General features: G+C 47.7%; 1 protein-coding gene across 4 annotated transcripts in view; it reads left to right on the top strand.

The window, feature by feature from the left end:
• FRMD6 (FERM domain containing 6) overlaps positions 1–15436 on the top strand; it is a 331509-nt gene that overhangs the window by 299649 nt on the left and 16424 nt on the right. For all 4 annotated transcript variants that reach the window (XM_030215255.1, XM_030215254.1, XM_030215257.1 and 1 more), the window contains one exon: positions 13805–14140. In XM_030215255.1, coding sequence (XP_030071115.1) covers positions 13805–14140 — 336 coding nt within the window. The remainder of the gene's footprint in view (positions 1–13804; positions 14141–15436) is intronic.

Consider the following 15436-nt stretch of genomic DNA (forward strand, 5'->3'; position numbering starts at 1 on the left):
ATAAAAAGGACAATTAAAAAAAAAAGCTGTTTACTGAGGTAAATGACCGGCTCCATGGGCTAGTAGAAAACTGTCCACCTTCCTATAGGTAAAAATACACCTGACGAGTTTGTGACTTTTGGGATCTATTATTTTGCTTTCACTGCACCTGCTTTTTGCCGCTTCAGCTCCCCTGAAAGCTGCTATTCTAGGCAACCTTGTAGAATGGGGAAAAAATCCTTAGTAAATCAGGTCCTTGGATAAAGGTCAGTTTAACTTTTAAACAGTGGGTCAGATAGCCAAAAGGACTTACCCAGATAGCGGCAGCTGCTATACAAATCCATTTTTGATTTTCAGTGACATTATAAAGGCCCCTCCGGCAATCGGTATAGTGCTGGGATGGAGCAAGAGTGAGGCATGGGTGTTTCACCCACTTGTAAGGATGACAGTGATGGTCTACCACTATCCTTGTATCTATGTGAGTTGGTATGGAGGAGTGGCCTAGTGGTTAGAGCACCGGTCTTGCAATCCAGAGGTGGCCAGTTCAAATTCCACTGCTGCTCCTTGTGATCTTGGGCAAGTCACTTAACCCTCCATTGCCTCAGGTACAAACTTAGATTGTGAGCCCTCCTGGGACAGAGAAAGATCCAGAGTACCTGAATGTAACTCACCTTGAGCTACTACTGAAAAAGGTGTGAGCAAAATATAAATAAATAAATAAACAGGCCAGAAAAATTATGGTCCTAAAAACAGAATGGCAGAATTTCACTGCTATCCGCGTATATTTCATGCCACCACCCATCCGGACAGTGGTGCTGCATATTCATGGATTACTTGAAGTGCCACGGTGGGCAATTTGAACAGTCTTTTGTCACAGTGTTTAAAAGTCGGCTCGTCTATTTCCTTATTCTCCCCATACAGCATGTACTTTATCTATTTAGAGGTCCTTAGAGTCTCTCCTTCCACATAAAGGGCTTGAATTACTGAAGCGTGCTAACTGTTATCATGCATTATTAGAAAATAGTTCCCACTGGGTAAAATGGGGCCTGTGGTAAATAACGTACATTAATGCTTATTAGCATGGGGTAATGCAGCAGCAGCACACTTCAGTAAATCTAGCCCAAATGGTAACAACATATTCTGATAATAACCTGGTTTGACATGATACACAAACCGGCTTCTGTGCGAAGCAACAGAGAGAGACTTTGATCTATGCATTGTGATAAAATTGTGCATAAATGTATTCATGAGCTCGATAGGTTTCATATTTTCTCTGAATAGGATATGCTTGGTGCGTCCAATTAATCTTACGCAGTTTCAGAGAGATAATGACAATGTCTGAGTCCCTGGTGCATTCTTGCCCTAGTACTGTCAGACTGTCAGGGCCTCTTAACGCTGCCTTTTCTCTACCTGCACAGAAATAAGTCAGCAGAGAAATGCTTTCTGCTCCCGAACTTGGAAGCTTTCTTGTTGAGACATTTTACATTCTTAATGATGCACTGAATTTCGATGGCTGCCTTGCAAAGATTGGTACTGTGTCTGTCTGCAGTACTGTAACATTATCATAGAGATCTGATGGCTGCAGGGTAATATAAGCAGGGCCATGGAACCACAGTCGGAAGCAATTTAGGGTAGAGTCAGAGATGGAGTTGGTAAAAGTGTACTGACTCTGACTTCAGCTTCAGAATAAAAACTTACAGTATACTATATGGTAAATTTATCATTTTATACATATATATATTTTTTTTTCCTTCCTCCTGGATCTAAAGTACTGATATTGCTTTAGATCCAGGACAAAAATATAACATATATTTACCAGTACTTTAGATCCAGTACAATAAATTTAAAGTCTAATATCAGTTGGAGTCAGAGTTGAAGGTTTGGTGTACCAACTCCACAGCCCTGAATATTTATTTATTTTATTTATTTAGATTTTGCTCACACCTTTTTCAGTAGTAGGTCGAGGTGAGTTACATTCAGGTACACTGGATGTTTCTCTGTCCCAGGAGGGCTCACAATCTAAGTTTGTACCTGAGGCAATGGAGGGTTAAGTGACTTGCCCAAGATCACAAGGAGCAGCAGTGCGATTCGAATATAGAGGGTAATTCAGGTTTCAGATGGCGTAAATACCGGCTCCCAACTTTTGATGCAAAAACGGGCTGTTAGCAGTAGCCTACAAATGACGCTGAACCTGGAGCAGCGTTTATAGATAGCACTCCATGCCGACACCGAAATTTTGGCGGCAGTTATAGAATGCCCCCCCCCCCCCCCCCCATGGGTGCACTTAGAGCCTTGTTTACTAAGCAGCGTTATAGGCGCGTTAACATTTTTAATGTGTGTTAACCATGTACATGCCTACAATACCCCTATAGGCGCTTACATGGTTAGGGTTCGCTCTAAGTGTAGACACACTAAAAACACTAACGCACCTTAGCAAACAGAGCCCTTAATGTGTAATAACCAGAAACCCACCTAAGCACCATTCTGAAATGGCACATGTTTCCAACACATTTTACAGGTGGGCGCACACATGGGCAGAGCCTCTAGCCCTGCCCTCATGCTCTCTAACTGCTTATTGAATACTGCTAGTTATTCATGTATCTCTGACATTTAGATGCATACACTGATGTCAGCTCTATGACTGGCACATGTGCCATTATTGGAGTGGAGGAGTGGCCTAGTGGCTAGAACACCGGTCTTGCAATCCAGAGGTGGCTGGTTCAAGTCCCGCTGCTGCTCCTTGTGATCTTGGGCAAGTCACTTAATCCTCCATTGCCTCAGGTACAAACTTAGATTGTGAGCCCTCCTGGGACAGAGAAATATCCAGAGTCCCTGAATGCAAATCACCTTGAGCTACTACTGAAAAAGGTGTGAGCAAATCTAAATAAATAAAATAATAAATATTCTATAAAGGAACGTAGGCATCTATTGTCCTGTATAGAATAAGGACTAGATTCTATATATGGCCCGGAAAAAAAATGTGCTTAGCGCTAGTCTGTAAATCTCATCTAACATTAAGCACAGTTTATAGAATATTCATAGTTACCGTGGCTGAAATTTAGACGCAACCATTTACACCAACTAAAACCTGGTGTAAATGCCCGCACTTAACTTAGATGCGGATCAGGCATATTCTATAACAATGCTTGTAATTTTCAAGAACATCCATGGGCACGCCCCCGTTTGAGATCCACGTATTAGAATTTACCTGCACCACTTTACAGAATACGCTTAGAAAGTTGCACGCATAAATTCTAGTTATAATTGGTACTTGTTAGTGGCCAATTATCGGCGCTGATTGGCTTGTTAAGCAGTTAAGTTGCGTGAGTAGATTGCACATGCAATAGAATCCGGGGATAAGGAGGGAGGAGTGGCCTAGTGGTTAGAGCACTGGTCTTGCAATCCAGAGGTGGCTGGTTCAAATCCCGCTGCTGCTCCATGTGATCTTGGGCAAGTCACTTAACCCTCTTTTGCCTCAGGTACAAACCTAGATTGTGAGCCCTCCTGGGACAGAGAAATATCCAGAGTACCTGAATGTAACTCACCTCGTCCTACTACTGAAAAAGGTGTGAGCAAAATCTAAATAAATAAATATAGGTGCACAGTTATAGAATGATCCCTATAGACATCTGGCTGTATTCCTTCAGAAACCCAAAGGAGAAAAGCCGCTTAGCAGAACTGGAGCCTCCTCCTGGGAAAAGTGGAGTAATTCAGAGAGTGACACTGCACATTAGCACCAGTTTTACACTCACTCTCATGAGAGCCACATTACTTTATTTTGGAACTTATGACAGGCCTTATAATGTTCTAGGCGAGGTACAATTAGAATAAAATACAGTGTCAATAAACATTAACAGTAGCAAAGAGAAGCAGAATGGTGGGGAAATAATAGAAAATTGTCATCCAGCTCTCCCTCTCTCCCCGCCACCCCCACATCGTGGCTGGTGATCTTAAATCTTTCCATGTGTCTGAACATGAAGTGGAGGTTAGAAGGGGAAAAAGGATGCACAGGAAACACCAGATCCATTAACGGACAAAGGAAGAAAAGAGCAACAGAGCCAGTCAGTTCCTGTAAATCCTGGGCTGCAGGCAGAAGGGAAGGGCCAAGGTGTTTGAAGTTTAGATCTGGCTGCAATTTCTGTACTAATACACTAAAATACAATTCCCTAGTCACTCCTGTGCAATTGCTGCTTTTAAGCCTGCGGTCAAGCCGTAACCCTTTTTTTTTCTCCAGAGAATGAAGTTGCTCTCATAATACAGCCCCATCTCCTTGCTCCATCTGTTCAGCAGTTACAGAACTACATCTAAGGGAAGGGAAATGGGACTTGATATACCGCCTTTCTGAGGTTTTTGCAACTACATTCAAAGCGGTTTACATATATTCAGGTACTTATTTTTGTACCAGGGGCAATGGAGGGTCAAGTGACTTGCCCAGGGTCACAAGGAGCTGCAGTGGGAATCAAACTCGGTTCCCCAGGATCAAAGTCCACTGCACTAACCACTAGGCTACTCCTCCTCCAAGCTGTTTTCATTTTAGTATTTCCTAGATTAGGGGTTCTCAGCCCAGTCCTCGGGGCACACCCAGCCAGTCAGGTTTTCAGAATGCCCACAATGAATATGCATGAGATAGATTTGCATACAGTGGAAGCAGTGCATGCAGTTTTATCTCAGGTATATTCATTATGGATATCCTGAAACCCTGGTTGAATGTATGTGACCCCCGAGGACTGGATTGAGACCTGTGTCTTAGATACCTCTTTTCTAGCATGGGGAACTTAAACGGCAGCAAAGTCATTGTGTACTGAAGGTATCTGCAAGTTCTGTAGCCCGGTATTAGCTTTACAGTCACATTCCTGATGCCAGAGCACATTGGTTCCTATAGTCTATACCTATAAGTGCCAATATTTGGCCCTTATGAAGATAATAGTATAAGGGGTCCTTTTCCTAAGGTGCGCTGAAAAATGGGCTGTACTATTGTAGGTGTGTGTTGTGGGCGCACGTAGATCCATTTAAAAAAGGCCTTTTTTTTAAATGTTTGCCGAAGATGGACGTTCAGCAAAATGAAAATTGGCGCACGTCCATTTTGGGTCTGACACCTTACCTCCAGCCATTGACTTAGTGGCAGGGTCTCACGCGGTAACCATGTGTTAATTGTCTACGCACGTAGAATGATGATTACCGCCTGGTTTCCGCCGTGCGCAGGAAAATAAAAATTATTTTCCAGTGCGCGTAGCAGACGCGCATAAAAAATGAAATTACCACCCAGGCCTCGCGTAGCCAGGCGGTAATTCCAAATTGACGTGTGTTGGGCATGTGTAAGCACCTACGTGGCTTAGTGAAAGGGCCCCTAACAGGCCACCCATGAGTGAAGGCCGAGTAAGTGCCCTATTTTTAGTTTTCTTTAAAAAGACATATAACGTAACAATTTTATTTTTATATTCCGCAAAAACCTTGCAGTTCATTGAGGATCCCAAGTATAAGAAACTGGCCAAGCCAGGACATACAATCAATGAAAACATGATAATAATATAAACAAAGTAAAAACAGACAAGATTACGATCCATTACCAATGAATTTTTGAAACAGATATGTCTTAATCTGACGCCTGAAATCTAAATATCCATTTGCGTTCAATATTATAGGAGAAATATCTTTACCTAACCTTGCAGCCTGGAATGATAGTAAACTCTCCAAATGCCTCAGTCTCTTCTTACCCCTCACAGAAGGGAAGGCAAACAAATTAACAGTTCTAGAAGGTCTAACAGAAATGGCTAGAGTCAGGCAATTAACCAAATATGGAGGTGCTAACCCATTCAGTGTTTTGTACAGCAAGCAAAAAAGATTCTTGCTGATATTGGGAACCAGTGGACCTTAGCATGTAATATGAAGAAAGGCGCACATGCAACATTTTCTCCTTAATTTCTGAACATTCGTTTGAGTAAAAGATGCATATTCTAGCACCATGCCCCTACTTCTATTCACAGGGAGGATAATTTTAAAGCAGGCCACCTAACCTATCTGCATAAGAAGCATGTGGTACAATGAACAAGCATCTGAGCTCTGGGCCTTTACATAAGTGGGCAGATCATAGGTTAGATGCAACTACAAAACCTTTATTAGCTTAAGGTTCAACACAAGAAATTTAGTCCAGACATAAGAGAGGCCTGTTCTCCTTGTGTGCCAAGACGTTATTGCTCTGAGAACCTGGTTAAAATCTTACCCCTGTTTAACAGGTCAGAATGGCTAAAGGCTGTTAACACATGCTTTTTGTGCATATAGCCAGGCAATTTTACTCCCTTAAAGTCTAGACAGAGTTATAGCTTATTTATTGGGATCTATTAACTGCATTTATGAAGAGATTCACCCAAGGCGATGTACAGCAGTTACAGTTTAACATAAAACTTACAATTTTGTTAACAGCATGACGATAATAAAAGTGGCCAAATAGAAACATGAATACAATCAATGAGGTAAACTTGTGAGCAGCAAATTAAATCCTAATAATAGGACTACCATGAAACAGTATCAAAAATATACACATCATATAATAAGCCATCTGAACCGTCAGCCATTGTATTACGCTTGTAAATAGCTTTGATCTCTGAGAGACTGGAGGAAATTATAGAGCCTGCTAGTTGACAGTTGAAAATCATTGTAAGGCTTATGCTTCTGTGTTTCTATGTGTGCTTAACTGCTCCTCTGTGTGATTCGCCTTTCCAGATCCATTTTAGAAACAGAGAAAATGACGGCAGATAAAGATTGCATGACCCTATTGTCTGCCCATTCATTCCAACTACTAAACTCTGCTGTCCCATCTCCTCTTTTAGAAATCCTGTGCTTGTACTCATGCTTACTTTAATTCAGATTTATCAAATTAGTCCAAGTATACTTGGATGGGGGTGGTGGTAATTCATTCAAACTAGCTTAGAGAAACCCATTACTGTCGACTTACAGACTTCTATCATATATGAGAATTCCAACTACTAACCGTACTGGAGCGTGTTCATGTTGATACATGGAACATTTTAAGATAAGTTTCATAAATAAGAAGTGTTTATATAGCATACCATTCAAATGAAACCGATGATGAGTTGACTGAACCACAGGGCTGTGTGTACCCTGTGGGAAACAAGTCACTATCGAGGCTCCAATATGGCTATTAGTTGGAATTTTCACATACGATAGAAGTTCGTAAGAAAGTCAACAGCGCTGGGTTTCTCTGAGTTACTTTAATTCAGATACATTCCTCCTCTCCAGCAGCTCTACTGAGAGACCGTTCCACACAACCACCACCCTTTCCGTAAAGAAATATTTCCTTACGTTACTTCCGATTCTATCCCTTTCACCTTCATCCTATGCCCTCTCATTCTAGAACTTCCTTTCAATGAAAGAGGCCCTGTTCTTATGCATTTATGCCACAGAGGTATTTAAATGTCCCTACCATATCTCCCTTTTCCCATCTTTCTTCCAAGTTGAAATCTTTAAAAGCGCCATTTCCATATCATCAAGCTGATCAATCCATAGACTGGTGGGTTGTGTCCATCTACCAGCAGGTGGAGATAGAGAGCAAACTTTTGCCTCCCTATATGTGGTCATGTGCTGCCGGAAACTCCTCAGTATGTTCTCTATCTCAGCAGGTGGTGGTCACACACAGCAGCAGCAGCTCTGGCTAGGCCTCCAAGCCTAATTTTTAGGTTTTGTTGAGTGCCTGGGGTTGAGGGCTCTTTTGAGCAAGTGCAAACCTGGTGGTGCCAGGTCCCTCCTTTTCTCCCCCCTCCCGCTGGCTCCGTTAAAAAAAAAAAAAAAAAAAAATTTTAAACGTCTTTAAAGGCGTTTATTTCGACGTTTATTTAAGCGTCTATTGCAGCTACTCACTGGGACACCAGGTCGTTACAACTCGGAGCGGACAGCAGGTAATTTTACCTTTTTATAGCGGGCGGGGGTTCCCCGATTCTTCTCCTCGTGGCACATGGCGTCGGAGGGCGAGGGCGCAAAGGGTCGCTCCCCGGGTCGCTTGAGCGCTTCTAGAGGGGATGCGGGGGTCTTAAAGCCTGATTCGCCCTTGTTGGGTGGCAGTTTCGTGACCGATGAATGTCCCGGTCCTTCCTCCGGCGTGGCGGTTTTTCCCGCCATAAACGCCCATCCCCCGCTCCTCGCCTCCGCCATTTTGGCCGGCCACGCGGCTCGGACGGCTTCTTCTTGGGCCGCCCTTGAGGTTGGAGACATTAATGCCATGAACGCCCTTAATTTGGGCGACGGCACAGAAGCGGCTAAAGTTAAGAGCCGTTCTTCCCGCGCGGCTCCTTCGCGGAGTTTCGCGCCGGACGCCATTTTGGATGCGCAGCAGGCCTCTCCCCCGCTGTTGCGAGCGCCGGTTGAGAGTGCGCCTAGGGCTGTTGCCCAGGCTGCGGAAGTGCACAGTCTGGGGGGTTTCTCCCCCGAGTTTGTTTTGCTGCTGCATCAGGCCTTCCTCATGCACAACGCTGCCCCCGCTCCCTCGTCTGGTAAAGAGGTTGAGGTTCCCAGAGGTAAACGCCCTCGGGTTGATTCCCAGGCCTTGGAGGAATTTGTCTCCTCCGATGTAGATGAGGGCAGCGTGTCTGAGGTCTCCCAACGGTCCTTTGCGGATTCCTTGGAGGAGACGGATCCCCGCTCGGATGGAGCGGATGACCCCTCTGCAGCGCGGCTTTTTCGCCCAGAGGATTTGCCCAACCTGTTGTTACAGGCCATGGACACTTTGAAGATTTCCTCTCCGGAGGAAGTCTCTCCCTCAGCCCCTGTTGGCTCTGCCATTATGCTGGGGACGAAGCGCCCGCCTAGAACCTTCCACGTGCATGATGCCATGCACACCTTAATTTCGGCTCAATGGGATGTCCCAGAAGCGAGCCTTAAAGTGGCTAGGGCTATGTCCCGCCTCTATCCTTTGGCTGTGAGTGAACGTGAGGCCTATCTGTGGCCTACCGTGGATTCTTTAATCACTGCGGTGACTAAGAAAACGGCATTGCCGGTGGAAGGTGGCACGGCCCTAAAGGACGCCCAAGACAGGAGATTGGAGGCGGCCTTAAGGTCGTCCTTTGAGGCGGCTGCTTTAAGTTTGCAGGCCTCAGTTTGCGGCTCCTATGTGGCCAGGGCGTGCCTGACTATGGTGCAGCGGGCTTCCCCCTCGGATCATTCCTTGAGGGATGATTGGCCAGCCCTGGAATCGGGCTTAGCCTATGTGGCAGACTTGCTGTATGATGTCTTGAGAGCCTCAGCTAAAGGCATGGCTCAGACAGTCTCTGCGCGGCGGTGGCTTTGGCTGAAACATTGGTCTGCTGACCACGCCTCTAAATCCCGCCTGGCTAGGTTGCCTTTTAAAGGCAAGCTGCTCTTTGGGGTCGAGCTGGACAAAATCGTGACCGATCTCGGCACATCTAAGGGCAAGAAGTTACCAGAGGTCAGGGCTCGGGCTAGTGCTCGTCCCGGTACCTCCAGAGGACGGTTTCAGGAAGCCCGTCGGTACCGCCCGGGCAGGTCGGGTTCTTCTGCCCCCTCTTCCTTTAAGAGGCATTTCTCCCCCAAGCAGCGTTCCTTTCGCAGAGACCGCCGTCCCGGAGGTGCTCCCTCCGGTCCTCCCCCAGGGTCTCGTACCCAATGACGGGGTCTTGGTCCACGCCCCAGTGCAGATTGGAGGACGGCTGTCCTCGTTTCTGGGCGAGTGGACCACAATAACTTCAGACGCTTGGGTGCTGGAAGTCATCAGAGACGGCTACAAGCTAGAGTTCTGCCGACCCTTAAGAGACGGGTTTGTACTCTCTCCCTGCAAGTCTCCGGTCAAAGCTGTGGCAGTGCAGCAGACTTTGGACAATCTGATCCGCCTGGGTGCGGTCGTTCCGGTGCCAGAAAGTCAGCTTGGCAAGGGGCGTTACTCCATTTACTTTGTGGTACCAAAGAAAGGAGGTTCTGTCCGGCCTATCCTCGACCTCAAAGGGGTCAATCGGGCCTTGAAAGTGCGGCACTTTCGCATGGAGACTCTCCGCTCTGTTATAGCGGCAGTGAACGCAGGGGAGTACCTGGCTTCCTTGGACATCAAGGAAGCGTACCTGCATATTCCCATCTGGCCTCCTCATCAACGCTTTCTGCGTTTTGCAGTCCTGGGCCGACACTTCCAGTTCAGAGCCCTCCCGTTCGGGTTGGCTACTGCTCCGCGGACCTTTTCCAAAGTAATGGTGGTCATAGCGGCCTTCCTGCGAAAGGAAGGAGTACAAGTCCATCCTTATCTGGACGACTGGTTGATCCGAGCCCCCTCTTATGCAGAGTGCGGCAAAGCTGTGGACCGGGTAGTTGCTCTTTTGAGCTCCCTGGGATGGATCATCAACTGGGAGAAGAGCCAGCTGCGCCCGACTCAGTCCCTGGAGTATCTGGGAGTTCGATTCGACACCCAAGTGGGCAGAGTGTTCCTGCCAGACAATCGGATTGTCAAACTTCAGGCTCAGGTGGACCAGTTCCTGGTAGCCTCTCCTCTTCGGGCTTGGGACTATGTGCAGCTGTTGGGCTCTATGACGGCCACGATGGAAGTAGTGCCCTGGGCCAGGGCTCATATGAGACCACTACAACACTCTCTGCTGCAGCGCTGGACTCCGATGTCGGAGGATTATGCGGTGCGTCTTCCCTTGGATCCAGCAGTGCGCAAGGCGCTGAGCTGGTGGATGCAGGCAGACAAGTTGTCTGCAGGAATGCCTCTGGTGACCCCAGAGTGGATTGTCGTCACGACGGACGCCTCATTGTCGGGCTGGGGAGCCCACTGCTTGGGAAGGACAGCGCAGGGGCTCTGGTCTCCTGCAGAGGCGAAGTGGTCTATCAACCTCCTGGAACTCAGAGCCATTCGGTTGGCGCTTTTGGAGTTCATCCCGGTACTGGTGCTGAAGCCTGTACGGGTACTGTCGGACAATGCCACGGCTGTGGCCTATGTCAACCGCCAGGGAGGGTACCAAGAGCGCCCCTCTAGCCAAGGAGGCTATGAGTCTATGCCAGTGGGCGGAAGCGAACCTGGAACAGCTGTCAGCGGCCCACATTGCCGGAGTCATGAATGTCAAGGCGGACTTTCTCAGTCGCCATACCTTGGAGCCCGGAGAGTGGCAGCTATCTGCTCAGGCGTTCTTGGACATCACGAAGCGCTGGGGCCAGCCGAGCCTAGATCTGATGGCGTCATCGGCCAATTGCCAAGTGCCGCGCTTCTTCAGCAGAGGACGGGACCCTCGATCCCTGGGAGTAGATGCTCTTCTCCAACAATGGCCGACACAAGAGCTTCTCTATGTGTTCCCACCCTGGCCCATGTTGGGCAGGGTCCTAGACCGGGTGGCAAGACATCCCGGCAGGATAATCCTGGTGGGTCCGGATTGGCCCAGACGTCCCTGGTATGCGGACTTGATCAGGCTCTCAATCGACGATCCTCTGCGGCTGCCAGTGGAGCAGGGCCTGTTACATCAGGGTCCCGTGGTGATGGAGGATCCCTCCCCCTTTGGTCTTACGGCCTGGCTATTGAGCGGCAGCGTCTGAGGAAGAAGGGCTTCTCAGACAAGGTCATCGCCACTATGCTGAGAGCGAGGAAACGCTCTACTTCTACTGCTTACGCCAGGGTTTGGCGTATCTTTGCAGCGTGGTGTGATGCAGGCTCACTTTCTCCCTTCACTGCTCCAATTTCTTCAGTGTTGGCGTTCCTGCAAGAAGGTCTGGACAAAGGCCTGTCGCTCAGTTCCCTTAAGGTCCAGGTAGCGGCTCTGGCTTGCTTCAGGGGCCGCCTGAAGGGTGCTTCCCTGGCTTCCCAGCCAGATGTGGTGCGCTTTCTCAAGGGAGTTAATCACCTGCGCCCTCCTCTGCACTCAGTGGTGCCTGCGTGGAATCTCAATCTGGTGCTAAGAGCATTGCAGAAGCCGCCGTTTGAACCCTTGTCGAGGGCATCTCTGAAAGACCTGACGTTGAAAGCAGTCTTTTTGGTGGCTATCACTTCAGCCAGAAGAGTTTCCGAGCTCCAGGCGCTCTCATGTCGAGAGCCTTTTCTGCAGTTCACTGAGGCAGGAGTGACTATTCGCACAGTGCCTTCCTTTCTGCCCAAGATTGTTTCTCGCTTCCATGTGAATCAGCAGCTCTGTCTCCCTTCCTTTCGTAGGGAGGACTACCCAGAGGAGTACTCTGCTCTTAAATATCTGGATGTGAGACGAGTCATCATCAGATACTTGGAAGTGACCAATGATTTCCGGAAATCGGATCATCTGTTTGTCCTGTTTGCAGGTCCTCGTAGGGGTCTGCAGGCTGCTAAGCCTACAGTGGCAAGATGGGTCAAGGAAGCCATTGCAGCGGCTTATGTGGCCGCAGGGAAGGTGCCGCCTATCCAGCTGAAGGCTCACTCCACAAGAGCTCAGGCGGCCTCGATGGCAGAGGCCGGTTCCGTCTCCTTGGAAGAGATATGCAAGGCGGCAACTTGGGCTTCGGCCCATACATTCTCCAAGCATTACCGCTTGACTGTGGCTGCTCGGGCGGAGGCCCGGTTTGGAGCTTCAGTGTTGCGGTCAGGGATTTCTATGTCCCGCCCTGGGTGAGTACTGCTTCGGTACATCCCACCAGTCTATGGATTGATCAGCTTGATGATATGGAAGGTAAAATTATGTATAATCATACCTGATAATTTTCTTTCCATTAATCATAGCTGATCAATCCATAGCCCCTCCCAGATATCTGTATTGTTTTATTCTGGTTGCATTTCAGGTTCAAGTTTACTCTTCAGTTACTTCAGAAAGACTTCGTGTTCAAGTTTTTTCACTTGGATTCTTCAAGAGTTAAGACGAGTTTGTGTTACAGTGAGCTGCTGCATTCCTCTCCCCTCCGTTTTACGGGGCTGGATTGAGACTTATAATTCTGCCGGCACTCCCTCCCGCTTCGTGCGGCTGTAGGGCAGTTTTGTACCCCTCCCGCTTCGGCGGTGTTCGGGTCAGTCAGCTCCTCCCGCGGTTGCGGTTGCAGGATAAGCCAGATCCCCCCGCATCGGCGGGTGTGGTGTCCCTCCCCCGCTCCGCGGGGATGAGCTGGACGGATTCCCCTCCCCCACTTGTGTGGGGATGAGCTGGGTTAATTCCCCTCCCCCGTTTCGGCGGTGGTGAGCTGGGCAGAGTGTCCCTTCGTGGGTGTAATTCTCTAAGTGCTGAGTCCTGCGGATGGAGCTTTGATATCGACATACTGAGGAGTTTCCGGCAGCACATGACCACATATAGGGAGGCAAAAGTTTGCTCTCTATCTCCACCTGCTGGTAGATGGACACAACCCACCAGTCTATGGATTGATCAGCTATGATTAATGGAAAGAAAATTATCAGGTATGATTATACATAATTTTACCTTACTAAGGTTCACTAATGGATTTAGCGCACGCTAACGATTAGCAACGCTAAATGCTAAGGAGACTATTTTCTTCCTATGGGCTTCTTAGCATTTAGCACATGCTAAATCTGTTAGTAAAAGGAGTCCTAAGTCTGTCTTCATATATTTTATGATAAAGACCACTGACCCAGAAGTGGAGCCAGGTTGAAGGCGCTGGGGGGAGCGAGAGTGGACTTCTGCCGGTGTGCATTTTAAATGCAACACGTTGAGTAAAAAATAGGCACTGGCACCAGCAGAAGTCCGTTTGGGGGAACGGCCGCTCCCCTGGCACCTCCCCCCCCCCCCCTAGATACGCCACTGCACTGACCATTTTGGTAACTGCTCTTGGCACTGGCTCCATTCTGTTTATATCTTTTAGAAAAGTGCAATTTCCATTTTTGTCTGTAGATTACCAAGTGGCTTGTGTCTTTCAGAGAAAAAACAGTACCGTGAATCATACATCAGCGACACGCTGGACCTTGACATGGATCAGCTAGAGAAACGATCCCGGGCAAGTGGGAGCAGTGCCGGTAGCACCAAGCACAAGCGCCTCTCTCGCCACTCCACCACCAGCCACAGCAGCTCCCACACGTCAGGAATCGAGACCGACACCAAGCAAAGAGAGCTGGGGCCGGAGGACAGCTTCCCTGGGACCGCAGCCCACCGTAAGCTGAAAACCTGTAGCTCCATGACCAGCCATGGCAGCTCCCACACTTCGGGGGTGGAAAGTGGTGGGAGAGACAGACTTGAGGATGACTCACAGGATGATGGTAATCCACTTGGAAAACTCTGCAGGCTAGCGTTGTTCGCGCCTCACGTATTTGTCTTCACGCACATTGGTTTGCAAGAAAGTCACGTACGCTCTGAGGCTTTACTGGAAGCTGCAGAATGTACGACTTGTCACTTATTCCATCCACATTTCCCATGTCGAATGTGTACTTAAAAATATTGGAAGTGGTATTCAGGCACTGACTTTTCAGGTCCCTGGTGGCATGTAAACGTTATACAGGTATGGCCAATATTCAGTGCCGTACCTGCATAGCTAAGTGGGCATAGTTACGACTTCTATTTACATGGACCAACATTCCCCGGTTAGCTATGCGAGCATCGCCAATGCGTATCTCCAGGGCCCACATAACTGCTGGCACTAACTGGACAGTCCTAAGATGGTCAGATGGAAGTTTAGCAGCACTGTCTTGTAAGTGCTGCAGAATACTCGCTTCTGGGTCAGCCAGTGTGATTTCAGCATGCAGGAGGATCCTCTCCTGTCCAGTGAAATTGCTTTGAATGTTGACCCCCATCATTAGGTCTTTTTTTTTATACCATCACCAGTGAATGTACATTTTATCATGCCTCTGTCACAGGAATTTTATTAACCGTGTCAGACAATTGTGTTTTTATTAATTGTCTCTAGTTTATTTGAACTGCTGAGGAATAGTGTGAATCAATGGGTTTTACATGTTTTAAAGAATAAATAAACGGCCTGCCCTGAGAGCATAATGCTTGGGAATATTACAGACTACTATACATCTATGGGAGCTAAAGGAAAGACTTGCAAAGTTATTATTTCCTTCAAACCTTTTGCTGTGGATGTTAGGGATTGATTTCTCCCCTTTACTTAGCCTGGAAGGGTTCCTTAAGGTTTAGGGGACCGTTCAAAACTGGATCCCATTGGATCCAGGACTAACTAGGAGCACAGCATTTAGAGCAGGCTTGTCCAAGTTCAGTCCTCAAGAGCTGCAAATAGGCCAGGTTTTCAGGATATCCCTAATGAGCATGCATGAGAGAGAGATTTAAATGCCCACTACATCCATTGTATGCAGATATTCACTAGGGATATCTGAAAACCTGGTCTGCTTGCAGGTCTCAAGGACAAGCCTGATTTAAAGATTGATCAGGTATCCCAGCATTAATATCTTGTTTATCAAGAAGCCATTTTTTTCATAGAGTGAAAGCCAATATCGACCTTTCTGTCAAAATCCTGTCATAGGAGTATAATCCTTCACCCCTTGAGATACTGATAGGCTGAGTGGGAGGGGGGAGGGGGCTGTGACATTAGCAGCGTA

This window comes from Microcaecilia unicolor, chromosome 9 (genome assembly GCF_901765095.1).
Source record: "Microcaecilia unicolor chromosome 9, aMicUni1.1, whole genome shotgun sequence".
Lineage (NCBI taxonomy): Eukaryota > Metazoa > Chordata > Amphibia > Gymnophiona > Siphonopidae > Microcaecilia > Microcaecilia unicolor.